Source organism: Labrus bergylta, chromosome 23 (assembly GCF_963930695.1).
Source record: "Labrus bergylta chromosome 23, fLabBer1.1, whole genome shotgun sequence".
NCBI lineage: Eukaryota > Metazoa > Chordata > Actinopteri > Labriformes > Labridae > Labrus > Labrus bergylta.
Window position 1 is genome coordinate 4262188 of NC_089217.1, and position 26834 is coordinate 4289021.

The window sequence follows — 26834 nt, forward strand, 5'->3', positions numbered from 1 at the left end:
ATAGCATATCATGCCTGGTGTTAAAATAGGAAGCCTTAAAGCCAAATTGTCATCTGACAGAAAACAAAGTAGTGTCATTTCATTAGTTTTATTTACACGCAATTTTTGAAATGCAGAAACAAAATGCCAACGCATTAACAGTGTCACAGTTAGCCAGTGTTTGTTTACTTAAAATTCTAAGCCATTTAAATCTGGAAAGAAAACATTGCAAGAACCAACGCACAAAACACAAATGCTTAAAGAGATGCATATAAAGTAAAGAGAGGGGACAGATCCTCGTTAGGATGAATACTAACAGTTTCAAACAAACCCTGCCTGCGGGCCAGCTCTGAGAGTTCAATGAGTTCACATGCAAAGAGTTTAGAGGTTCACGTGTAGTGACAGAAAAAAAAGGAAAATCAGTGTGGGATTTTTTTTTTTTTATATAAAAGTCGGTTCTTTGTTGGGTTAACGTAAAACACGTGGTCAGGGATGAATGATTGATCACAGTCAATACAAGTCAACCTGAGCAGAGCTTTCCCGCTGTTCAAATAGTGGTCTTAAAGCTACGTGGCAACAGGTAGCCGGGGGGAGGGGGGGGTCGCTTGACATGGGTGAGTAACACTGAGCTGATAGTGAGCAGTAAAGGGACAATACCAAAGTTAGCTTAAAAAGATGCAACGAGCGACTGGTTAAAGCACGACTTTAACACCACAATAGAGAAACCTTTTTTTTTTTTTAAGCAATGGAGGAGATGAAATTAAATACAAAAAGTCAAACATCCTCAAAGCAGGAGGTGGAAGTCTTGAGTGGGTGCGGAGAGCGTCCTGTCTGCATCCACGATGTGGCTGCTGGTTAAATCGAAGGTTTTATGTCCATGGCATCATTCCCTGAGAGTGAAGAACTGCGCACTCGGAGCACAACACACGTCTCACTCAGCATTTTTTTTTTTTCTCTTTTTAAAAAAAGTCACTCATTCTGTATTAGTTCCTCAAACGTTCACTTCTTTTCAATGCATCGACTACTTTGGATCGACCACAGTGGCTCAGAATACTTTTTTTTTTTTTTGCTAAATGATAAGTGGCACTAGTTGAAGAAAAAAAAACAAGCTCAGGTGTGGAAGTTGACCGTTCTCAACCTAACCTAGTTACTGCCCAACAACACGTCTGGCTACAGGGAGAGGAGGAGAAACCAGAAGAGACAGAAGAAGAAGAATCAACACAGGATCTATTCAACTGGGGGGGTGAAGAGTCGTGACAGCACAGAAGGTTAAGAAAAGATCGGAAGGTCAAACTGCTACTCGACGGATGGAGATCACATGAACTCTAAAACATCCACATTTACAAAAAGTATGAGTTAAAGATTTTTTTTAAAAAAGAAGAGAAAACACCCTATAAAAAGGAACAAAAAAAAAAACCTCAGAATAGCTGAGGTGTAGGGTCAAAATATAATAAAATCATTATCTCTCAATTAATAAATACATCATTCAGAATCCATAAAAATAACACATTAAAAAAAAAAAAAATCAACATCACAGATAAAAATGAGAAATAAATTAAGCGGGAGTCTTGGCGTGACTCGTAATTCCTATTTCAAACAGAGGGAGCACTTTGGGGCAACTGGAACAGCTTAGAAACTCCTCTTCATCCGACAGCATAGTGCAGAATCTCGGGCACGTTTTTTTGCACCAAATCGTGCAAGTCCGTAACGCGCCGACATCCGCAGACAGACAAATCAGAGGGGGGATAAATGCACCAGAGTGCTGCCTCTCAATGTCCTCTCCTCAAAGTCATTATTGCTGGTGTGATAGAGATAAAAGGTGTGGGGGGGGATTGGGGGATCGAGGGGACAAGCATGAGTGGAGTAAAGTACAAACAATAAGCACCATTTCGAAATATCAGTTCCACCTCTTTAGCACCTCGTAAACCGCCCACAGCCCCCTTCAGGGTATGAGAGTGGGGAGGGGGGGGGGGGAGACATCCTGCTGTTTCAACTGCTTCTCCATCCTCTTCAGTTTGCAGATAGTGATGAAGCCATGTGGCGAGGTGGTGCGTTCAGCGGAGATGTTAGTAAATGTGATGCAGAAGATCTTGGCATCAGTAGCAATCATTCTAGTTTGTTTGTTTTTGTTTGGTAGAACTCCTTAATCTCCTTTCGTCCGTTAAAGAAAAACAATGCCCGCAGGAGCTTCACTCCACTGTTCCCTGCAGCAGAACATTACATAACAAGCTTGTCCTCTCAGCTTCCTGTAGCTCCTTTTTTTTTTTTTTTTTGTTGTTGTTCTTAGTGTGCTTGTGGTGAAGTCGTGCACTTGCTTATTTCAAATCCGATACCCTGTCACCTAAGCATGCACAGTGAGCGTGTTTTTTTTTTTTTGTTCAGTTGTGGTCATCTCCAGGCAGTGTCCTTTTTTTCCCTCCTCATCTCTACAGCACAAAAGTGTCTGGAAACAAAAACACAAATGTTCCTGTTTTTTTCCCAACTTCTTTTTGCAGGTTTCGAAGGTTTGGAGTGCTAGACAAAGACGCGATTGTGTCTGTTGAGTTTGAGGATCTTTCCCAGTCTCTGCTTGGCTGTGGCCATTCCTTTTTTGGGCCTCTTGCCTGATAAAACAAATGAGAACATGTTATTGTAACCCACAGTAAATGATGAGAAGAGAAAGGCATTAGGAATGAAACGAGAGAGAGTGCAGCCGATATGTATTTTTTACCTTTGGTGGCCTGATTGCTGATGGGTGGGGGCATTGGGGCGTGTCTCTTGGAGGGGTGCAGAGGTGGCGACATTGAGGGGTCACAGTACTGGTAGTCTGTCTCTGGGCTGGGGATCCCCTGATTGTCCCAGGCCTCGCTGCTGTTGCCCTGGCTGTCCATCGGGCTCTTCTCCGGCTGCAGTCGGTGCTGGTGCTGATGCTGCGTTGCCTCCCTCTGCTCCAGCGGCGAGCTCTGGGCAGAGCTGGACCACCAGGGCTCCTGGGACGAGCCTACCTTCTCCTGCTCAGAGGAGCACAGCAGACCGGCCATAGACAGCATCCCCTGAATGGCCTCTTCTGTGCCGGGTGAGGTAGGACGTTCTCTGCAGGGAGCAGACGAGACTTGATTATTGACAAACAGCATTAAAAGTCTAACACATTTGATCTCTGAGGTGTACCTCCATGGGACCATTTTCACACTCGGCTCGTGTTTCTCACCGTTTGAGTGGTTTGTGTTTGTGCCTGAGATTCTGGCCAGACTGGTCCAGCTCTATGGTGTGCCCTGAGCCTTTCTGCAGAGATGAGCCCCTCTCCTCTTCTTCCTCCTCCTGGGAACTGTCTGAATCCTCCCCAGACGAGGACGACGAGGATGATGACGAGGACGACGAGGACGAAGACGACGATGATGATCCCTTGCGCTACATTGACAAAGTGATTTTTTACAATTAGAAAGGATGCATCACTAATCACAGAGTAGAAAGTGAGGGAAACGTTTGATATATGAGCCACATTTGCATTTATAATCTGAATCAAACATCAGATTAACAGCTTTATGTAGTTTGTGCATCAGTGTTGCCCTTCTTCTAACACCAACAATCCCTTTTTTATCTCCACTTTGCATGCTTGTAAACCAGTTTAATACCTTCAAAAATGTTACCTCTGTGGGCGAGTCGCTGTCTGACTCCAAGTCCGACACACTTGAGTGTCCTGAGGCTTCTTCCCTGAGTTCAGTCTTAATCCTCTCCAGACCCCCTGATGAAACACACAAACACATCTTGAGCTTTAAAAATAGGACAGTTTACACGCTTGATTTCTATTCCTGAAATGTATCATATTTAAGATAATAATAATAATAATAATAATAAGAGCCACCGGCGCCTTACTGAGGAGTGTGGGTTTCTCCACCGTGCTGTGCTGCTCTTTACTCTCCTGCGTCCTCTCAGACTTCACATACACACAGCTCTTTGGTGGGCCTTGGCTGTCAGATGATCTCTCACCCTCCGTCTTCACCGGGCTGCTGGCTGGCCGCCTTAAATCTCTGCACAAGCAAATATTTACAAATGTTTTGTAATGCAAATAAAGTAAGACACAACTAAACTGACATGTTGCAAATAAGCACTGAGCCTTAGTTAACAAGAAGTTTTACTACCGTGAAATCCGGTGTATAAGACACATGCATTCAACCTGACATGATTCAATATTCATCCCCATTCATTGTGTATTGCACGCTGTGCTGTGACACATAGCGACACAGACGAGACTGGCTGCGTGACTTCTTAACATATTTTCTCCCTCATTAGGTACTACACCAGCAGAGGTGGGCAGAACGACTCGCGGGCTGTGGGTCTAACTAGCGTTGGGACAAGGGGAAAAAAGACGGAACTAAAAGAGCTACACAGCTGTACAGAAACAGCACATTCTCTCTGGGAGACCTCTAAAATCAGACTGCGACTTATATTCCACATTTTACAGTTGTATGTGGACTAAAGAAAGATGAGCCCTCACCTGATTATTCTGCCGTTGACCAGCATTAGCCGCAGGTGGTTGTCGTCCAAAGACTCTGCAGCAGCAGCTGATGCTGTTGACACTTTGTTGAGCTTTCCATGAACATTGGCACAGAACGCTGCATCCTAAGAAGAGCAGAAGTGAATCAATAAACATACTCTATTCGACTCAACAACAGTTTTCTCTTTTCATAGGAAAGGGCAACACTAAAGCTGCATCGTCTTAAAAGTCAATGAAAAGAAAACTGTGATGCTCACCTCCTCCAGCGGTCCCACCTCCAGCCTCTTCAGCACCTCCATGGTGTGCTGCTCTAAGATGTCCAGGTTGGAGGGCAGTTTGGGGGCCTGTCGCTGCTGCTCCCTCAGCCTCCTGGCTGCCCTCCTCGCCCGTCGGGCCTGGCACACCCTGTCAAGCGTGGAGCGAGTGGCCGGGCAACCGTTTGATCCCGACGCTACTCCACACACATTTCCCTGAGATTTCACTGGCTTGCTACCATTTACTGGTTCCTCCTGGTGATGTAGACAGCAAAATATACAACATGGAGTCAAGTCACGACCAAAGTCAGGAAAAAAACTGGTGCACAAAAATGATCGCCAGAGAACAAAACAGAAAAACAGATCACGGTGGTATTAACTGAGGACTGAGTAACACAATGATGTTTTGTAATGTCTACACGCTACAGCTTTTTTGTAGCCTTCAAGTTTTGGTATTTAAACCAGCAACTCCCATTAACCCCTGATTTAAGTTGAAAAAGTCTTCAAATGTGTTCCTTTACCTCCAGGTAGCGGATTTCCTTGGTCAGCTCTTTAATAAGATGGTTTGGCCTGATATTGTCTGGTACCTCACTGGAGGGCTCAGTCACCTGCAACACAGCAGCAATCCACACTCAGACAGCAGAAGAGAACAGACAGAAGCCTGTTGTTGTGCGCTGACACACATCAAGGAGATAAGAACAACCAGGGTGTAACAAAACCATCTGAACAGAAGATATTCAAGACACAGAGAAGGACGGAGAAGGAACTCAGAGAGGAGCGTGGGAACACTGTGTCTGATTCTCACCTCTCTTTTCAACCACGTCCTCAGTGCACCGATTAAAGCCTTGACTCCTTCTACCAGGTAGGTCGGCGGCGGACAGTTGTCCTCTCGTAGCTCTGAGGAGCGAAAAAAGTACAAAGAATTAAAGAAAAATGAAACCTAAGAAATCACAGCCACTTAAATATAAGAAAAAAAGAAAGTTGCACAGGAAGTGACAATTCTTTCGACCAATCAAGGGACTGCAGAGTGTCTAGCTCCACCCTTTAGGGTCAGTTTGGTAAGTTTGTCACCCCAACAGGAGGGTAGCAAAAAAGGTATGACGGTACAGATCGGTTATTTTGGTGCCATTACAAAATAACAGGGGGAAGCAGGGCTCTAGTTTCCTCGCAGATACAAAATATTTGATTCATATGAAATTAAATATTAAGTGTTCCGTACGTATCAAACATGACTCTCACCTTTTAATGTTTCCAGGAGGTTCTTGGCCACATACCAACAGATGGCCTCAAAGTACGGAAACTTAAAGAGGTCTGGAGTTTTCAGACGACGCTCCATTTCATAACACCTACAACACAACGGATGACAAACAAAAAATGTTTAAAACACCGGAGACAATTAGATGACATTTTCAGAAACATGACCAAGCCGTTTATATATATTTCATCTGTTCACCTGAGCTGCATGCCAATATTGAGGTTGTGAAGGAAGTTCCCTCCAAACGCCATGCAATCCTGAGAGGTGAGAACAGCATGGATCCAGCCTGTAGGGTGCAGCAGAGCATAGATATTTACACGGCTCATCCACAGACTGACTTCTCGAACAATAACAAACAGAGAGAGGGCTGTGTAGATGTGTAGGTTAAAGTGGTCTGCATGAATATTTATAGATTATTACAACACACACACACATATATCAAAAAATGCATGAAAGAACCACATGTTGAGCAACACAAACAGAATTTGAAACCTCCAAAAATCAGGTTTTAAAAAATGATAAGGCTCTCTGTTTTGATGTTGTGTTCTCGCTCAGATAAACAATGATTTCTTCACAGTGAAAAGTGAGGGAAAGCAGAGCCTAAGGGTGGGGGGTGTAAGTCTGACAGACAGGCCTGATAATGCACCGCTTGAGTGACCTACTGAGCTCTCTGACCCCCACTTAATTCCCACCTCTCCACACCCTCTCTGCCAAAATCTCTCCTTTACAACACTGCTCCAGCCTGCTGAGAAAGCACAGCTACGAGGCTGATTGAGGACGTCCTGCAGTTGACGTGCTGAGCTCAGCTTTGGCTGTGCTAGTGAAAAAAGGAGTTCTGTCGGCTTAAAAAGTCCATTGAGAGACTGATGGATGGATCATTGTATGCAAGACGACATTCACTTCAACTCCTTATGAGAAAGCATGTCATGGTCCCAACTATTAACAGCTTCTTAGAGCACTGCTGAAGGAATGCAGAGCCACGTGCAGCATCGCTACTTTCTTCATATTATATAACAGCAATGTTCCTCTTCACTTTTCCATTGCAATTAGGATCATTAAGAAATGTTGGGGCTCCTTGTCATGAGGATATTCCCTCGGTTATTTTCCCTTGGCAATGACAGAGGATCTTGAACAGGCCTGTTCTTTCCTGGCACACGCCATGGGAAGCCTGATCATTTTAACTCTTCAGTGCATGTGAAGAAGAGAAACAAACACAAACTCAGCTGGTTTGAGGAAGAAGAGTCAAGTCAGGCGACTGAAATGATATAAATTAGTATGACGGATAGCTTCAACTGGGATGTTTGTTCTTCATGGAAACCTTAAAGAAAGTGATCGTCCAATAATCAAAGACTTTGTATCTTTTTACTTTATTTGTTTTCACTAAAGCGTGGTTTGTTCAAGGTCAAAACAGTATCTTTGGGAGCTACAACCAATCATAGCAACAAAACATGTTATCTAGGGTTAAGGCTGTGAAGCTACATCCCTCTCATATGTATTGTAGTTGTAACAGTTCAGAGACATTAGTTGCTCAACACTTCACAAAAGCACAAAAGATAACCACGGACCTGTAGGGATGAGCAGGGTGGTTCCTTGGGGCACAACACACTTGTAGCACTTTTCCACTTTGTCCCCAAAGAACACTTCACTCTGATTGGGCGAGGAGCTCCATGCCTCATATAGTGCAAGGTTGGTGGGGGTGGGCTTGATCAAGTAGAAGATCTTCTCACCCTGCAAGGCACGAGAGAGGAGCAGTTTGAGATGACATATTGTAACGCTTGTGAGAAATAGACGTTGTGGTGGTGATGCTGCTGTGGTCGACGCCGTCACACACTGTGTAAGTAGATGTCAACGTGACCACACTAGAGCTTCCCCCCTAGCGCTGCTCGATAAAAAAAGATGCTATTCAAGAAGCAGGGCGACCTTTAAGCAGATTAGCCATTTTAGCTTTGACTGCCTGCCCTAAATACTTAAACATCCTAAAATCACAGAGTCTGGGGAAAATGGGCTTAGAAACACAAACAAGTTTTGAAAAGTGTCTCTAAATTCTTACCCAGAGAACATGGTACCAGACTGAGGTGCCTCCAAAGTCTATGTGGAAGTCTGTGTAGCTGTCCTTGACCCCCATAAGGCAGTACTTCTGGACAAAGGGTTTTGGGAAGAAGGAGTCATCAGGCCAGTAGTTCTCCACCCAGGACATCTTCTGAGCCACGTCAGGAACCTCCACCAGCTCCGACATCCTGAACGGGCGGTTGGTAGGAAGACAGACAGAGAAACAAAAGAGAATTTAACAGTTGCCTAAATATACCTTCATCTAACATTTCAAGATCTCAAAATGTAATCAGTCGCATGTTACGCTAGTTAAAGCAAGAATGAGCGGTTTTGATGAATCCAGTCAGTACTTTGTTTTTATATTCTTGGAATATAGTGAGAAGTGTTTGTAAGATTGTGAATGTCCTTGTATCTTTGCTTTAACAGTTAACTTATCATCCCCAAGCAAACTGAAGACTAAAGCACACCATGGCTCACTATCACTGATAGCTCAATCAATGTAGTGACATCAAGCAAGAGATTGCAGTTCAGAAATGCTGTGGTGTGAGTTCATTTAAACTGTTTTCAACTATGTTTATGTTGTGACTTTCATCCATTATATGAGTAGTATTTTTTTTAAATTCCTAAATATTCTGGTATAATTCATGTTAAAGGGGCAATACTATAAATATCAATTGCAGAGATTCCAGCAGAGAAAAAAGACCAGATCAGGGCTTACTTTGTGTCTGAGAACTCCAGGCTGATGAGGTTGAGGACTTTCGGTCGTTGCGGTGTGGTGAAATACTTGATAAACTCGCTTAGCTTCATTTTGCTGTCCGCCTGCCGGGCCACATCTATCACATCGATGATTTTGTCACCACCTAGACAAGAAGGGAGATGAGAAGCATTTAAGATCAAACGTGCTAGTCAGAGAATCTTGAACGATCAAAACTTTTAGCTTTTTAATTGGCCGCCGAGTGGGCGAAGGGTTCACTCGGGTCAGCAGCCTGCTGGCATCTCCGTGTGCTTTTAGAGATCAAGCCCTAAGGGAAACTGGCACCAATATGGCAGAGTGGGGGGGGGGGGGGGGGGGGTAAGAGAGACAATCTGTCAAACTGTCCAGACCCCCAGTCCCTGAGGAGGTGGAGTGGGTGGAGGTGAGAGGGCTGTAGCGTTTAGCGCCTGTGTGTGCTTTGGAGACCTTGAGTTAGGCGCAGAGAGATATACGTGTAAAGATTTGAGAAAGAGAGAGTGCGCAGGCTTCATGCCGTGCGTATGAGACAGAAAACAGATGTTTAAAAAGGAGAAGGAAAAAAAACAGAAGAGAGAGACGCGGTGTGCAGCAAACAGTTGGGACGCTACAAATCACACCCGGGTGACACTTGGGGCCGGAAGTAGGAGCAGGGTGCAGTGTGTGGAGCGAGACAGCTGGTTGTTGTATTTCCCCACAACCCCTCCCACTCACCTTTTTTATTACCCCTTTGCATGTTCTCCCCCTCACAAACATGCACAGCCACCCACACACACACACAGCCACAGCCACACACACACCTCTGAAGGCCCAGCTGGCCAGCGTCTGATGACAGAGAACAGCTGGAGCAGAGGCAGTCAGTCACACAGTGAGAAACAAAGCTGCCTGGAAAGCACCCAACACCAATCACAAACAGCAGCCTCACACACCCAACAGGGGGAGAAAAACCTTTTATTAACAGCCAAAGACGCACATGACTGAACCAGCAAGAGGAACACTAAAGCTACCTCACGTCCCAGTACAATCACAACAATACATTCAGACTATTAGTATTCGAAAAGAGTTCATGGATGAAGGTTTAATTGTTGCAAATATGTGTAAGTGAACAGAAACTCTCTGCTTATTGCTATTGATATACAAAAACTTTCTAAATTAACATCATTTGTTATTCCTGATATTAGGATTAATGCAGGAGTTTAACAACTGATCGTTACATCATAGCCCCATCTGTGACATCTTCCCTCTGCGATTTATTCACTTAAAGATTTACTACAGTAACCTCATGGGAAAAGTCAAATCATTATTTTTATGCTTGAACCTGCAGCTTCTTCAAAAGGTATTTTCTTCAATCCTACAGATGTGTACCGTCTGCGTGGAATTATAGAGTTTCCTCCTGGGTTAGGGGTAACATTCAAGCAGTTAAAGATATCTAAACCTAGACACAGGACAAATGTTGAGTATGTCTCTGTCATACAAGTTATATAAGGGGAACCTCCATAATTAGATGTGCACTGACTGTGAGTCTTTACTTAACAACTAGGCCCAATCATGGACCACACACTAAGTTGGCTTTGACCCCAGTGAGACACAGAGGACATCAGCGTTCACTCCTGTTGTCCCATTGTCTCCTGACTGTAAGAAACGTAAGATGACACTCGGTCCCCGGTCACAACACCTGTGCCTTGGCTTAATGCTCAATAGGGCATGGGAGATGGAGATAAAGTGAGCGAGGGGGGAGTCTGTAATCAGACCCTAATGATAAAGACACCAGAGGGCTTAGTAATGGGCTTGTAATAGGAGCTGGGAAGTGGCAGGAGTTTCAGTAAGAGAGCATAGTGGTCATATAGAGGGTAGTGAAAGCTAAGACGTCACTCATTTAGAACTCATTCAGCCGTCGTCTGATGCCTGATAAGTGGGTTAAAACCCCATGAACCTGAAAACCTGTTCATATTGACACACGCAGATGGCGTCCGCTCAGCGATGGAAACTTAATGGGCTGGTGTTGGGTGCTTTCTTCAGCTTTTTAGTGGACTGAGGCAGCCCGCATCCTCCCCACAGGATAAACACTAATGCGTATTTGTGAACTTGATACAGCTGATGGTGACTGTTTTACAGCAGAATCGAGTTTGTTTTTAAGCGTCCTTACCCACATACTGCTCCACATCTTTGACAGAGAAAGTCGGACTGGGAAGTTTGAGTCCCAGTCCCTCCATCTCGGTGACCCCTATGGGGTAGCTGAAGCCGTGTCTCTCCAGGTACTTGGGTGTCACCTGCTCGCCCTTCATCCGCATGAGGATCTCCTCGCCACTGAAACAAGAGCATGATAGGTATTGTTGACTTAGTCTAATCCAAATTTTATGAAAGCAAACTTGACATCTGAAGCAAGATGTGTTCAGCCACTTCTCACAAGAGTTTCAAGTTAAGTGTGGGATTTTATTCAAATTCACTTTTTGCTACTCTTATATCTTATATCTCCTATATCTCCTCCCATTTAAACATCAGCTTGAGTCCATGCAACGTAGACTGTATAAGATGCACAGAGCAACAGCAACCTGGGAGTGAAGCCAAAATATTGTTGCTGACTGGCTGCAAAACATGTCATAAACCATAAACCATAAACTCAGTCACCCCAATGCAACCCCACCTCCTCCTCCTCCTCCAGGTTAACAGAAGGAATAAGTGTCAAACTATGAAGTAAAAGGCACATTAAAAAGCCATAAATGTTCAGAGTAGTTTTGTTTTTATTAGTGATTTGATGCAAAAAAAGGATGTTACATAATTTCCATTGACAACTGTGTTGTTGCTGTGTAAATCAGCAACCATGGCAGGACTGCTGTTAACCCGAGCTTTATGAGGAACTCTTAATACCCCTAATAAATGAATGAGGCCTCGACTCTTTGTGCCTTGGTTGACATTTGAGACATTTATACGTCTACATATAAAAGTGTCCACATTTATATCTACCTGGCAAAGGTCCTGCTCTGTAACTCCTTTACGAACATTGGAGTGCCGGCCTGCACCGGCTTGGATCCATCGTCTGCCTCCGTGTAGTCGTGCCTGTGCCAGTTGTTGCGCTTTTTCACTGCAAACAGGAACATTTGAGGTTCAGTGGGTGGCTTCATTCTAATTTTATCATGTCCCTCTTGAAGCCTCAACAAAGTGGTAAATTATGCACATCACCGCCACTTTTTCTAAGGACATTAAATCACTACTCAACCCCTGTGCTTAGAGGTGGAGATGACAGGGCTTGTCCAATCAAAGTGGAGGGCTTACAACACCATTCAATTATCCTGTTAATGTCTGCCCTCTGGGCTCCTCCAGGTTAACCCACCCCCCTCTTAAAAGAATAAAAAAAAATCTGACTTGAACAACACTGCAGAGAATGACCCTTTTCCCCTGGGACCAGTCCAACATAAAGAGAGAGAGAAAAACTAAATGTAAAGAAGGAAGCCATGTAGATGTGAGGCAGAGAACCAGAGGGTTGGGTCTGCTAAACAAAATAAATGGTAGAGCTAAAAGAGGGAGGAAGACAGAGACGCAAAAAGGAAAGAAAACACAGTACTAATGATTACTAGCAGCACTCACTCAGGGAGGGTCCTTGTACCACATCACAGTTGGGACAGTGGTAGACATCGATATCCACGGCATGATGCTCTTCTACCTGCACACAGCTGGAGATGGAAAAGAGACACGGTTAAACAGGAGTCAGCTTTGTCCAACTGAGCAACAAGAAATGTAAACAAAGCAGTTACAAAAACGCTGAAAAGCCTCCACAGCTGGCAAAACGACATCTTAATAAAGTCTTATACTAACACTTGCTTGTATAGGCTATTCAAATACTTCAACTGAAAAGCTAGCCGTGCAATTTGCCATCTTCACATCAGCATAAACGTCCCAAAGTTGGACTAATTTGAATTTCCCTCGAGATCAGAGAGAAGTGTCTGTCTATCTATCTAATGGCAGTTTCCCCTGTTTTTCCAGCACTGTCTTCATTACATGAATGCAGCGGTCAAACCGGTGGCAGAGCATCAACTGCTAGTAAAGACAGTGAGGTGTTATTTTTTTTTTTGTATTTTGTCTTACAGCTCTGCAACAGTGCGACTTCTACCCCCGACCATCCTGCTGCAGCTTAACCACAGGCAGCAACACAAATGCATTCCTCTGTTGCATACCAGAGCCCCATTCCAGAACAGCATGGGTTGAACAGAAACCTGCCTTTAAGCATGTATGGACACTCCTGTCTGTTTAGAGTTGGCCTTCATACATATGTGGTGGTGACTGTGTCTGCAGAGACCATTTCCTCTGCCAGTATTTTGATGCTTTTGGTTTTGGTTTACTCTGGACACTTCTTGGTGGAGAGCGTGCGTTTCCCACAGCCAATGGGAGTTAGGGTCAAGCTCACTTGACATGAAACAAAACCACCACTTCTTCCTTTGGGCTCTGGTGGCTGGCTAGTTGCTTTAGCAGCTAACACAGAGGGTATTAACGACAGATTTATAAACGCCTGCAGGAGGGATGGTGCGATCTGCTTTGATCTACAAGAAATTGCAGGAAACTGTAAAGGAAATAAAGCAGAGGGCCATCAAGTCATCAGGAAGTGGTGAGCTCCTGTGAATGCTGGCCCCAGTAACCACAATGCACTAACAGGATGTAAACAGTAGTTCTGTCTTGCCTCCTCCTTTACCTTGTGCTGCAATAGACTGCACTGCTGACTGATTTAAAACAGTAAATGTATAAAAAGTTATAACACACAACATTAAGTTGCTACAATAATCCTCAGAGAAACAAAGCTCGGAGCAGACCGGTTTGTGTCTTCTCAGTTACTTTTAGCATAAGGCAGAAAATGGCATAAAAAAAAAGGCTGCAAAAAAAAAAAACTCCTCCTGCGCGGGAGTGAGCGGATGACCAACAATAACACTGTACAGTTCCTAGCTGTACTATTAAGCTTTGCTCATGTATCAGGACTCTTAGTTAAGACATGTGGCTGTTTGCTGGAGGGAGTGGAAGGGGGGGGGGATCTGGACTATGAGTCACAGCTCACGTGCTGCTGGGTTCATAGAGAAGTGCTAGAGCAGCGCATGCCCGGCCGCGGTGACTTTGTTGTCCTCATCTCACTTTCCTTTATGTAACACCACAGCGGGAAACCAGGGCACTGTGCCACATACGCCGGCCTGAGTCAGCTTGTGTGTCACCTGTAATGATCACTACTTTACAAGGCACCAGAGCTCATGAAACCATGTGGATTTGTGACTGAGAATGAAAATAGAAGAGAGGGTGGGAACTCAGCTGAAAGGGAAGGGGTGCCAAGTGTTTCATATGTGTTGCATCATCTGTAAGCTGTCGAGAATGCAAGCAGCTTTTGAACGTACATGAACCTATTATGCCTGGAAAGTCAATCTGAGCAAAGATCGGATTGTAGACTGACGTCAACATATGCGGCAGGACAACAGCAAAGCATTAGACAGACAGAGCAGTCAATTTGTCTCACAAGAGATAAAAAGAAGAGACTGGAGGGTTTATTCTATGACGCCACTGCAGCAGATTAACGAGCTAAACATCCCTTCCTGAAAGAGAGGAGATGTGTGCTTGGCTAAAGTCCTGCCATCAACAACCCCTCTCCCTCAACTTCCTCTCATCAAGGGCCTCCTTCCTGTGTGACTGAGAGGGCTTATTCATTAGTCCATGCACTGTGAGGGGTTCATTGTCCTCCATGATCACTGCAGAAACACAAAGGCTGGAGGCGGGCATCACCATTATTTTAAGCTCTAAATAACCGCTCTGCATGGGGCGGCGACACGCCCACATTAGGGATCTGGCAGATACCTAATGGATGGGTGGTGGAGATAGAGACAGAGAGGAGATGAGGGCAGTTAAACACACCTGGCTATCCTTATCTACCCCAGAGGAGCACCTGACTCCTCCGGCCTAATGCATTCAGTCAAAGAATACATAAACAGAGAGGCACTTGAACTGAGCCCTGACTGATGGATAGGGATCTGCCTCACTGGTTTAATCATTTAAGCTATCTACGCGTATATAAGCATAGCTTAACAAGTTTTATATAGATATAAAACTCCAGCAGTGGTTGTAACTTGAATGAGGCCTCTCTGAAGTCGGCTGCTAAACAACAAAAGAGGATCGCTTTGTTGTTTATGGGGCGTCAGGGAGTCCTGGTGAGTTTTAACAACTTAATTGTTTTTTGCGCAGGTTGACTTGCCTCGAGGCTCCAAGCACCGAGGTTCTGCTTTCACACATGTCTTCAACATGGTTGTGTTAAGGCCCCCAGTGCCCCTGTAAAACCTACAAAGTCATCAGTCTTGTGACTGTCTGCTGCTGGAATAAATCAGACAAAAAGAAAAACCTTGGTCTGAACTCAAACGTAGAAAGAGCAACTTGTGAGTGCAAGACAGTTTCCATTTCACGATTTAGATCTTTCTTAAAGCCAGATACTGACAAACGATCCAATACCAGTGGATACAAAAAAAACAAACATTATCTGTTAACAAGGGTATCCTGGTGATGGATGTGACATGAACACAATCTTGAATCAAGTGCTCTGATAGTAGAGAGTATTTTGTATTCTATTCAAGTCAATCTTGATTGTTTTCCATTGATCTGGATTACAACAGACACACAGAGATTTGAACCCACCCCCTCATTAAGTTGGTACTATTTATAGCAAACTAAGAATTATGATTTCAATATTATGACAGAACAGCTTTATCTATAATATAATAATTCTGTCTGACATGTAATCAATACATGAGGCTGTTGACCTCACTAATCAACATTGATCAAGCTGAAAGTAATTCAGTTTCCCTGCCCCCCCCCCAAGAGACAGCCCCGCTAATGAATGTAAACACAGCTTTTAACAGGAGCTATGAGGCGGCTGTTTACTTTGACCAATTAACTTATCAGACTTCTACTCATATGATCTGAAATGTCAGTTTATTGACAGCAGTGGAAGAAAAACAATAAGAGGAAAAATCCTTCCACTCATCCATCCACCTACTTAGCATAAACACTAAAGAGACACTCTGTAGAGGCTATCCATCTCTCTTTAGCTTGCTCACACTATGTGCGACGTTGACAGATCGTGCGTTGAACTTGGCGAGCCAGAGAACACATCAATCATTCCCCTCTGTCCCCTCTGTCCCCTGCTGGTCTATCATCGCCCCCCCAACCCTCCATACCTAAATCAGACAAGGGGCCGTCCTTCAGTGTCTGACACCTACTCTGGGGTAAACCCTGTGATCTGACCTGAACCCAACGAGGATTTCTAGTGCATGAAAAATCCACTGTGTTTCTGTGCATTGTCACCTTAGAAACACGTGGAACATTCGAACAGAAGCAGGTCTTGTAATTAGAGGAGGCTCTAAATGGTAAATAACAGAGCTTAGCTAACATTTGTGATCAAAACCACAGGCTCTAGTTGTGGGTTTAGTTCTAACTGTCCTTCAGAAAAGAGGTGCTCAAAGTAAATCTGGATCATCAGAAGAAACCCCCTACTGCTTCTCTACACTTAAGTGTTGACATTTAAGCTGCGGGGGTTTTTGTTCCCTACTGTTTTATAGTCGCAAACGGAATATTTTCAGGTTTTTGGACTGGTCAAGAAAAAGTGAATCCAAACGTAATGCAGGGGAATTAGGAGCTTGTCATGTGAGTTTTTATACACAGAAAATAAAAGACCAATAGAGAAAATAACATCTCAAACTGGAAAAGCCTTGAGGCTTCAGCCATAAATTTAAGAGCACTATAAAGACTCTTTCTTTTGGCTTTCCTGTTACTGATCACAGCTACAACACAGTGTTCTGTTCACCATGCCCAGCTCCTCATCCCATTACAGTCCCGGGCTGTATTGTGCACTGAGATGTAGAGATAGACAGGTGATGGAAAACAGAACACTCTCCAGGAACTGAGGCAGCCAGACAAAGTACCCACACACAAACACAAACAGCAACACTGACAAACAAGGCAACGGGAGGTTGATCCCCCTCTCCTTTCCACTCCATCGGCGTGCCATCATCATCTACAGCCAGAGAATATCCCTTTCCTTCTGGCCTGCCTCGTGGGAAAGAGGCAGGAAATGTGGCTGTTTTTGGAGCTTGTCTTTCTCTGTGAATCTGCTTATTAGTCATCAATGGGGGAAGCTCCAACATTTGTTCCTTTTTCTTGCTGGTGCATGACACACAGCCAGTCTTTTTTGGCTCTGACGCGCCACAAATTCTGGCGGCCAAGTTTTTGGCAGGAACACTTGAAGTGGTTACGCAATGGCTTCCGTCATTTCAAAATGAGAAAGAAAAAAGTAATTGTAATGTATTCATAAACAGTTGCCGTGGAGATGCACCAACGCAGGCTGATTCAAAGAGCCGAAAGCGGGGCATCATGCGTATCTTTTGTCTATGATGGATTTCAGCCACACAGATAAAAAGTGGCAGAAAGTCAGGTTAAGCTGGTCTGACACATTTCATTTCACAACAGGCTTAATACCTTCTTAATCATTATGAGGCAATCTTGTATTACCTCCTAACACGAGGTGACTGTTACAACCACACTTTCCTCGCTGAAAGTGCCCCATATCTGGGCCACACCACATCAAATTAAAAGTACAGACTGTACTTTTGCATATGCCACCCCACAACACTTCAGAATAATCCTGATTTTTGAATACGTGACGTCTGATGAAATGTGGGATGTCGACAACCGCGTCTGTGAGTCACATCTGAGATTTCACGCCGTACATGCTTAGACTCACACAAAAGGAGGTGTATTTACACAACAATAACATTATCTTTAAGATGACTATGACAGATAGCACCCACTCTCACACGCACAGGATGATTCACAAAAAGCCTCTCTTACACCCATGATAAAACTGAGAATATGGGAAATAAAAAGAAAGAGAAGAATGGACAAAAAGCAAATTCATGCAGTACTAAAACATGTGCCTGCCTGGTGGTACCTTTAAATTTATAATCCCCCTATTCACCACTAGGGGTCCTCTGCCATGTGCCTCCTTTCCTTGAAAGGGGATTTAAATTTCGTAAGCTGTCAATCAAAAGCCCCGACCATAACAAGCTCCTTGTTCTCGACCACTTGCAAACCACAAAACAATAAAACGCAGGCTTAACATACGCACATACTGAAATATGAATGTAATAAAAACACATTTAAACCCATCTATAAAACAATGACCACTTTGTATTCAAAAAATACTACGAAGTTGTTCATTAAAAGCAGCGTGTAAGTGTGTGTAAAAGGTGGATTGTGGCTGTGTTTACCTTGAATAACCTAACTCAGTGAACCAGAATGAGAGCTGAAATCTGCAGACAGGCTGCTCCGACTGTCTCTTTATGCGTTGAAACAGTGAAAGCAATACCAAACTTTATCTCAAAAGTGACAACAAGGTTCAGTAAACACTCAGTCTCTGTGTGAAACTTTCACCACGCTTGGATTTGAACGACCCAGGCTGATTGACACAGTTAAACACTCCTCACAGAGCCGAGTATTATGAGAGAAACCCGATTTGCTGTGGGTTATATTTACATGGAATATAATTCGCTATAGCCACAATTAGAGAAACTGGATCACATTGTGTGTTTAAGTCGTACAGGTGCGATAATAGTTAACATTCAAGCGGATTTAAGAGGACAAATGGCCACTTTCTTTGGCAAAGTCGTGTCAATAGACGGTTTAAAACCCCCGTCGCCCACCGCTAGCGCCAGCGAGCTAACTGAGCTAGCAGCGACCAACGTCTCGATAACCGTCGGCTTTCCCCTCCGACACAATCAGCGTTTATCGATTCTATCGCACTCCGCCGCTCGGAGACATCAAAACCTACATACCTGCCGTGAAACCAGTCTTTACAGATGTCGCACTCGATCATAAACCGGCTCACATCGTAGGGCTGCCGGCAGACACAGTACAGCGGGGCCGCCGCCATCTTCCTACTGTCCCCAAACAACGCAGGAATGAAGCGAGGCGGGGATTTAACCCACTCTCCGGAAATACCCGAAAGAGGAAACCGAGCGTACACGAGTTCCTCCATTCTAGGCAATCCCACCACTGACGTCAATTTCCAAATTATTCATTTCCATCTGGTTGTGTGGGCAAACCAACAATAGACTCAAACTTTTTTCTCTAACAAAGGAATGACATAATGTTTTATTTTTAGGTATTTTGACAGCGTTACAATCTGAGAACTATACTAAGTTTGAGACAAAATGGGAAACCTCTTATACCTTTGTGAGTTAATTTTATATCAAACATAGCTTTTTTTTATGACATGATGTTAGTTTATCTTGATGAATTTCAGTGTTTATGTTCCTATAACCTTATCAACTAATTTAATTAAATCTTCTGAGAGTTTGTATGCAAACTTAATTGAAAACCTAATGTAAACACAAAATGTAAACAATGTGTATGGGTTTATATGAACTGATGTGGATGCAGCCAGTCATTCACTGCAGAGTCACATTAAACCAAAACACAATCACAGCCCTGGTATGTCTCCATGGAGCGTGTCTGACATGCCCTACATGCTTATGTGGTGAATAGCAATGGGACCACCGACCCACAGCTTGATCTGTGAGCTGACAGCACCCATCCCCCAACACGCCCATCTGTGCAGCTCTGCATTGGAAAGCAGCATGGGTGCACGCAGAGACACATAAGCACAAAATAACAGAGATGGCACATGTGATTCTCCTCGTTCAGCTGCAGCTCTCATCTCACTCAGATTTTTTTTTTCAGAGATTAGCAAGTAGTGTAAACATCTCCTTTGTCTTCAGGGTGATAATAGCAGCCTGCATAGTAGATCATTATCACATCAGGTTTTCTCACTTGTCATCCTTGGTAACAACTTCATGTGTGGTGTGCAGATCCACCATATGTATGTGAACACTCCTCCTGGAAGTTAAGTATCCCTTTTCAGTTAAGGTCAATGACTCTTAAAATGGGTTAGTGTTACTGCTGATGAATGGCCTTGAACAACCTCTCCAGGATGAATCCTGTTCCTGTTTAACAAGTCAGTTTAAACAACCTCAAAGTATTATGAGTGCTAACCACTCATAATGCATTTATTTCATTTGGTTCAGAACTGAAAGGTGAAAAACATCCACTCAAAAAAAACTATTGAAACCTCACTGAAATATGAAAGTGAAAGTAAACTTTAAATTATCTGACAGTATTTCTGCTGGTGGTGATCAAATGATTCATTGTTGTTTTTTCAATTAAAGTATTCTGTGTGAAATTTGTGTGAATCAAAAAAAATCAATCTTTAGATGTATAGCGCCAATTCATAACAAATGTCATCTAAAGACACTCCACAAAAAGAGCAGGTCTGTACCGTACGCTTTGTTATATTATTTACAAAGACACAACATTAATCCACCATGAGGCATGAGCACAGCACTAAGCAACATTAAACAAAGTTACACAAGGAAAAACTGCCTAAAAGAGACAGAAACCTTGAGCTAACAGACTCATGTTCAACAGCTGTCTGCAGAGACTGTGTTGAGATATAAAGGGGATAGAGGGACATGCAGGAAGAGAGAGACAGAACAACAATGCATAAAATTGATTTAATGCCATCAATAATCAAATCAAATCAACGTATTTATATAGCAAAAAAAAAAATATATATATATAAAAATATAACTTTATTTATAATGGTAAACATATGTGCTAGCAGTACCAGCTAGGTACGAGACTGATTATATTACCTATTGATAATTATGATAATAGATATGGATAAATTAGACAAGCAAATAAATGTGACTGTTTTACCATTATTCTCTTTATCTTATTATAATAATCAGATAAGGAATCATCATAATCATATCTACTTTTTTTATATTTTGTATTTTAAGTTAAGTTAATAAGTTAAGTTGTATTTAAATTGGCACTTTATATTTAGGTTAAAGTGTTTCGTCTACCTGCACTGTTGTTAACTTACTGCTCTGTGTGCCTTTGAATTGCCCGCCGGGGACAAATAAAGTTTTTTTGAATTTGAATTTGAATAAATTAATGTGAAAAATATTACAGGGAATGATAGAACAACCAGTTACTTATAGTTTTAGCTGTAAGGCTATTCATTTTAGGCAATTAAAAAAAGACTCAAATAAAGTATAAACAGCCTTCCTTAAAATAAATCAATACATTAGAAAATAGCTTATATTTAACAATCTATTTGATTAAAAACAAAAACTTCAACTGCCTCATTTGCGAGATCACACATTTAAAAAAAAAAAAAAGTGTTTCAACGCCACCTCCTGTCTGAATAGCGACGTTGCTCGCTGCGCGTTCACAGTAAAACGGGGGCGCGCACGTTTACGCACTCACAGTCTGACCCAAAACAAGGAAGAGACGCTGGCCCCGCCCCCTGGTTGAATCATCATGGTGTACGACAAATTCATTTTTCAAAACAGCTATAACTTGTGGAGCATGTCTTTCAGGAACACCGCACTCGACTTAACTTCGGAGTAGATGTTTAAAGAGGTAAGAGGAATATTAAATAAACGGCGTAGTGTGTCACAGCTGTGTAGCTTTGGGGCGACGATAACAGCCAGTGGATTATAATACAATCACTTCAGAAAACATCTGTGACGTTCATACTGTTTTCTTGACTTTGCTGCATATCTTTCTAACGCAATGAGGACTACGTGCAAACCTTTTATTTTGTGTGCTCGCATATATTAAAGTGTTCATGTTAAATTAATGCATCAGTATTTTATAACGTCAAAGGGGCATTTGTTTGCAGGATATTAAGCTTATCTTATCAGATACCGGTGTTACGGTTCAAAGAGTGACCATAATAACTTGAAGTCGCCTCTTAACATGGTCTCCATTTACACCGTAACACCCTTAAAAAAAAGCAAAAGGTTTATGGACTAATGTTAAAATCATTACTGTGTTATACAACCTTTGATTATCCAGTGTCATCTAACTGACAACATCATGTCTTAAACTAAAAACAATTACGTTATTAATTATATTAATTATTATTATTAAGGATAAATTAATAAGAGTGTAGTACACATTTATAATCTTTAGTAAAACCTTCGTTTAAACACTTTTAAAAAATTATTTTCTTCATAAATATTTGTAAATGTTGTAACAAAATAAATACTGACTGGTTTGTAATTGATCCTATTAAGTGTTTGCAGAAAAGTAAAATCAGATCAATGTTTAGTAAGAAATAAAATTAGTAAAGCTTCTGAGGGAGACTGATTGAAGATGAGTGTGTCTGCAAAAAAAACCCAAAAAAGCAGTTTTACCGTGCAATTGCTTGGCAAATTATCTATATTTGTGAACATATATTAAATAATTAATATTAAAGCTGTTGGTTGTCGATTTTGGGCCCTGAAACAAAAAAAATGTTTTTTGTGTGTTTGTTGGAGAAGGTGGAGAGAAACCCTGAACCTGAACGATGAGGCGTCTATCACGAAAGAAAGCTCTGAGCTTGGTGAAGGAGCTGGACGCCTTCCCCAAAGTGTCAGAGAGCTATGTGGAGACCTCGGCCTCAGGAGGAACAGGTGGGCTCTATACCTGTGAATAAAAAACAACAACAGAACAGTAACGATGTTAATCTGTTGCAGTAACAGCAGTTAGTCACCCTTTGCTGTCTCATCCACAGTGTCCCTGATTGCTTTCAGTGCCATGGCGCTCCTGGCTTTCTTTGAGTTCTTTGTGTACAGAGACACCTGGATGAAGTATGAATATGCAGTCGACAAAGATTTTTCCAGGTAAGCTCAAATATCACTATCAGGTATCACTATCACATGTTAATTATCGCTCAAAGTATTCCATTATCTACTGTTTATATTCACAATAGATGGCAGGAATTCAATCTTATAATATTCTGCTTCATTTACAGTAAATTGAAAATAAACATCGACGTCACAGTAGCCATGAAATGCCAGCGTGAGTATTCCAACCTTTTCTGTTGTCCATGTAAATAAACATTTCAATAAATTACAGATCATTTTTTAAATGTGCCAGTGACAAACTTTTCAACTGTGATTGATTTCCTTGTTAATTGTTTAGCACCAATACACCAAGTCAAATTCCTTGTATGTGTAAATGTACTTGGCAATAAACCCTGATTCTGATTCTGATTCTGCAGATGTTGGAGCAGATATTCTGGACCTGGCTGAGACCATGATCACGTCCAATGGCCTCCAGTATGAGCCTGTGAGTAAAGCAAAAGTCTCAAAATATGACCTACATCTTTTATTTTGTTTTGCCTTTCATAACTTACTCTCTTCTCTTTGTTTGTTCAGGCTATTTTTGATCTGACTCCCCAGCAAAGACTGTGGCAAAGGTAAGCTCTCAAGAAATCACACAGGGAGATTCTGACCTGTGGACACTTCTGTGTATAGTTTAGTGTTTTTAATATCCTAAAAAGGTCTGATAAATGTTGAGTTGTTTTTGTAAGAAAGTGATCATGTCTGTTTTCACACATGCACTCCTAAAAACTTTAAAGCTCAGTTAGCAGCAATCAAAGAAACTTGTGTGACCACATTCCAAACGTGTGTGTCTGTGTTGTCCTCAGGACGCTGGCTCACATACAGGGTCGGCTGCGCGAGGAACACGCACTTCAGGAAGTCCTTTACAAATCTCTGCTCAAAGGGGGTCCCACTGCCCTGCCTCCACGGTCAGTTTCACTTGTGCAAACTGCGATCTGTTCATAATTTAAAAAAAAAAAAAAAAAAAAGCAAAGAAATAAACGAGAAAAAGATTGAAGTTTTGTTCTTTTTTTTGCATTTATTAGTCGATATAAGGAGTAGAAGTATGTGTTAAATAAGTGTGTGTGTGTATTTGTGTGTAGAGAGGAGGCATCGATAGAGCCGCTCAATGCTTGCAGGATACACGGGCATGTTTACGTCAACAAGGTGGCAGGAAACCTACACATCACCGTGGGAAAGTAAGGTTTTATATGTATAAAAGGTGGATCGGCAGTAGAATTTCTATGAATTGTGCAAAAATGTATGGAAGTTTTATTGACATCAGTTCTCCTCTGTATCTGTTTCAGGCCCATTCACCATCCTCAGGGTCATGCCCACATAGCAGCATTTGTGAGCCATGATTGTACGTATCTGTTTTGGTTGTAATAATGCTTTGCATGTGTTACCTGGCTTGTTGAACAGTATAATCTTTTAGTTTGCTTATGGCGCTCCTGCTGAGAGAGAACTGCTGAATTTGAAGATAAGGGCAAAGGATATTTGGGTTGTTCAGCTACATTATACCAACATTTTTCTCTAAAAGCTTACTTTTACATCAATACTAGTATAAATGTTGCATTCGATATATTTAATAATTCACTAGTACTCTACAGAGGCTTACAAGTGCAGAGTAAACGTTCAGCAGTTTCCACTCAGAGCTGCTTCAGTGATGCCTCGCAGCCTTGATTGAACCCGAGCTTCCTCTCATCTTCGCTTTCCAGCGTACAACTTCTCCCACCGAATAGACCATTTATCTTTTGGGGAAGAGATACCCGGCATCATCAATCCTCTGGACGGCACCGAGAAAATCACCTTTAACAGTGAGTTACTGCTACAATTCAAGAGTGAGGAGAGGATAAAACACACGATAGAGAAACTTTCCTTCCAGGAAACTGTCAAGCGCAAGAGTGTTGGAAGAATTCATGTTGGGTTGTGACACTGATTGAATGTTAAATCACTCGTTTCCTTCTATAAATTAATTCAAAAACCTAAATTAAAGAGATTATTCACCCAGTATTCCTTCGCCGTGTTCACCACAGATAACCAGATGTTCCAGTACTTCATCACAGTGGTTCCAACCAAACTGAATACATACAAGATATCAGCAGACACACACCAGTTTTCTGTGACCGAGCGGGTGAGTAAGAAGTAATTTCAAACTCAATCATGTTCCACTGTGTTTTAAAAAACAATCTAGTACCTTACATGTAGAGCCAAGTGGAAACCTGGAAAGATACTAACCCTTCATACTGTTTGTGTCCAAGGAGCGGGTGATTAACCACGCAGCGGGCAGTCACGGCGTTTCCGGCATCTTCGTGAAGTATGACACTAGCTCTCTGATGGTGACGGTTAGCGAGCAGCACATGCCACTGTGGCAGTTCCTAGTGCGGCTTTGTGGCATCATCGGGGGGATATTCTCCACTACAGGTGAGTCTGGTGCCAACTGCAATATCATTTAGGTCATATTCATTTGTTTCTTAAAAGCTCCTGTGAGGAACTTTTGGTTGGTGTCAACTTTGGCGCCCCCCTGTGGACAAAGCATTACGTCGTCTCTCATTGTTGATCTTTCCCCGTACTATTTTCCTGGCAGTTTTCTTTCTGACAAACAGGTTTCCACTGCTTCGTTTTAACCGTCAGATATATCACACGCTGTGAATATTTGCTGTGGAAAATGTCAAAAGGGCCGTTTCCTCAGGGTGCTGTCTATCTTCACATCTGACACCGATCCCCCTTGCAGTGTAAAGGCGTAAAAATTTAAACTTTAGAAATAGTCAATCTTGTTGAATATGGTAGATCTGTGGGAAGCTCTGTGGTGGAATCCTGTGCAGACCTTCGCCAAGCAAAAATCAACAGTCAAATACAACTTTTTGGTAGTTTATAAGAATAATATGTAGTTCAGCTATTTACAGATGTTTCAAACAGGGGTAAGGATGTATTACCAGGAGGGCCTTATGTACCTCGTTTATAATCTTGCACTTTTGTGATTTAGGTCCAAGCTAATATATTGGTCACATCTCTTAAAAATAGGAGTACATCTCTCCATTAATAAGTTATGGCGTCGCTCAAGGCTCCATACTTGGCCCCCTACTTTTTTTTTTTTTTACAATTCTTAGTTTCCTCAGGGTGCTGTATATCTTCACATCTAACACGTACCCCCCTTGCAGTGTAAAGGCGTAAAAATGTATACTTTAGAAAGAGACTTGTTGATTATGGCCTTGTTTGCTTTTGAAGATCATAAAAATGCATAACTATTCATTTCAGTCTGTTTCAAAAACCAGTGAAAAAACTCCTCACAGGAGCTTTAAGTGGACAATACAGTTACAGACAATCACATAGGAAAAACAGAGGCAACATAAGTAATGTATGAGGTGTCTCTAGTTTTAAAATCATAGTGAAACAAATAAATACACCCGATAATTTAAATTCTGCTGCATTTAATGCTGTCCTCCACTCTCGCTGAAGGCATGCTCCATGGGCTTGTCGGCTTCTGTTTCGATGTTATCTGCTGTCGCCTCAAACTCGGGGTCTATAGGCCCAGAGAGGTGAGTCATTATGATCTTTGCACATTATCAGTAGAAATAGATTCCCTGTCTGTGTAGATGTCACTGTGGAGGAGATCTCTTACCTGTCTTGTGTTCCTCCTAGGATGTGCAACTCCAAAACCAGATGAACAATGTAAACAACCACCAGACTCCTCTGCTGGCTGAAAATGTCCCCGAGGAGGAGTAGCTGTTTTCCAAAACTGCTGATTCTGCCTTCTGCATGTTTTAATGGCCAGGAGGTGACCAAACAAGTGTCGCTGCTTTCTCATCCCACCGTCAGAGGACATCCTGTGGTATTTACAACGTTGTTCTGTGTATACACTACTGTATTTTTTAATTCTCTACATTACAATGTGTCATGAAGATGTGATTTTCTACTGAAAAAGCAAAGCTGTCTATTAAAACATTGTGCTGTTAACTTCAAACCGAGCAAAGTTCTTTTAAGAGCCTTGCAACATTTGTGCCCTGTGACTGCAGTCCTGGATTTGTTTTATAATAATTATTTCCTGTTTTAATACTTGAGATAATGTGTTATTTCAGAAGCGTATAAGCGTTCTATTTTAGCAGCACATAATGCTATACCATGTTTGGTTGTTGTTTAAAGTTAGAATATCCATGAATCATAAAATACTAGAAGAGTTTCATACAACTTCAGGAGGTGAAGTGAAAGTTGAATGTTCAGCAGCACACTTCTAGTTTATTTCAAAGCAGGGAATGGAGGCGGTCGAACATTTGAACATTTAGCAGATGACATGAGAAAGTATTTAAAGAAGTCCATGGTCCACGTCCACATGTCGGTTAAGAGTTGCTCCAGCCCGGGGCACTGA

At 42.3% G+C, this 26834-nt stretch overlaps 2 protein-coding genes across 3 annotated transcripts; one reads left to right on the top strand and one right to left on the bottom strand.

The window, feature by feature from the left end:
- Positions 1-72: 72 nt before the first annotated feature.
- On the bottom strand, positions 73-18706 carry kdm7aa (lysine (K)-specific demethylase 7Aa). The gene is made up of 18 exons (XM_020653768.3): positions 18587-18706; positions 12327-12412; positions 11706-11823; positions 10888-11048; positions 8730-8871; positions 8013-8199; positions 7528-7690; positions 6161-6248; positions 5947-6053; positions 5513-5604; positions 5229-5315; positions 4711-4962; positions 4454-4578; positions 3832-3986; positions 3606-3700; positions 3167-3366; positions 2690-3051; positions 73-2582 (listed from the first exon to the last, which is right to left on the bottom strand). The coding sequence occupies exons 1-18, from the start codon at positions 18682-18684 to the stop codon at positions 2494-2496; spliced, it is 2607 nt and encodes an 868-aa protein (XP_020509424.2). The 5' UTR covers positions 18685-18706; the 3' UTR covers positions 73-2493.
- Positions 18707-21097: 2391 nt separating this feature from the next.
- On the top strand, positions 21098-26432 carry LOC109998847 (endoplasmic reticulum-Golgi intermediate compartment protein 2). 2 transcript variants are annotated; one of them, XM_020653759.3, is made up of 14 exons: positions 21098-21239; positions 22142-22276; positions 22378-22486; positions 22618-22664; positions 22867-22934; positions 23024-23064; positions 23296-23397; positions 23572-23667; positions 23776-23831; positions 24187-24285; positions 24505-24602; positions 24730-24892; positions 25928-26007; positions 26111-26432. In XM_020653759.3, the coding sequence occupies exons 2-14, from the start codon at positions 22171-22173 to the stop codon at positions 26192-26194; spliced, it is 1149 nt and encodes a 382-aa protein (XP_020509415.1). In that variant the 5' UTR covers positions 21098-21239; positions 22142-22170; the 3' UTR covers positions 26195-26432. The 2 variants fall into 2 exon arrangements, with proteins under 2 accessions (XP_020509415.1, XP_020509416.1); XM_020653760.3 differs by having other exon boundaries at positions 22145-22276.
- The last annotated feature ends 402 nt before the right edge of the window (positions 26433-26834 follow it).

Coding starts and splice junctions, on each gene's coding strand:
- kdm7aa (XM_020653768.3), bottom strand. CDS start 18,684: ATGGCGGCGGCCCCGCTGTACTGTGTCTGCCGGCAGCCCTACGATGTG. Junction 11,824..12,326: donor GGTACAAGGACCCTCCCTGA/GTGAGTGCTGCT, acceptor TCCTGTTTGCAG/TGAAAAAGCGCAACAACTGG. Junction 4,963..5,228: donor AGGAAATCCGCTACCTGGAG/GTAAAGGAACAC, acceptor CTACATCACCAG/GAGGAACCAGTAAATGGTAG.
- LOC109998847 (XM_020653759.3), top strand. CDS start 22,171: ATGAGGCGTCTATCACGAAAGAAAGCTCTGAGCTTGGTGAAGGAGCTG. Junction 24,603..24,729: donor AGTTTTCTGTGACCGAGCGG/GTGAGTAAGAAG, acceptor TTTGTGTCCAAG/GAGCGGGTGATTAACCACGC. Junction 24,893..25,927: donor GGGGATATTCTCCACTACAG/GTGAGTCTGGTG, acceptor CTCTCGCTGAAG/GCATGCTCCATGGGCTTGTC.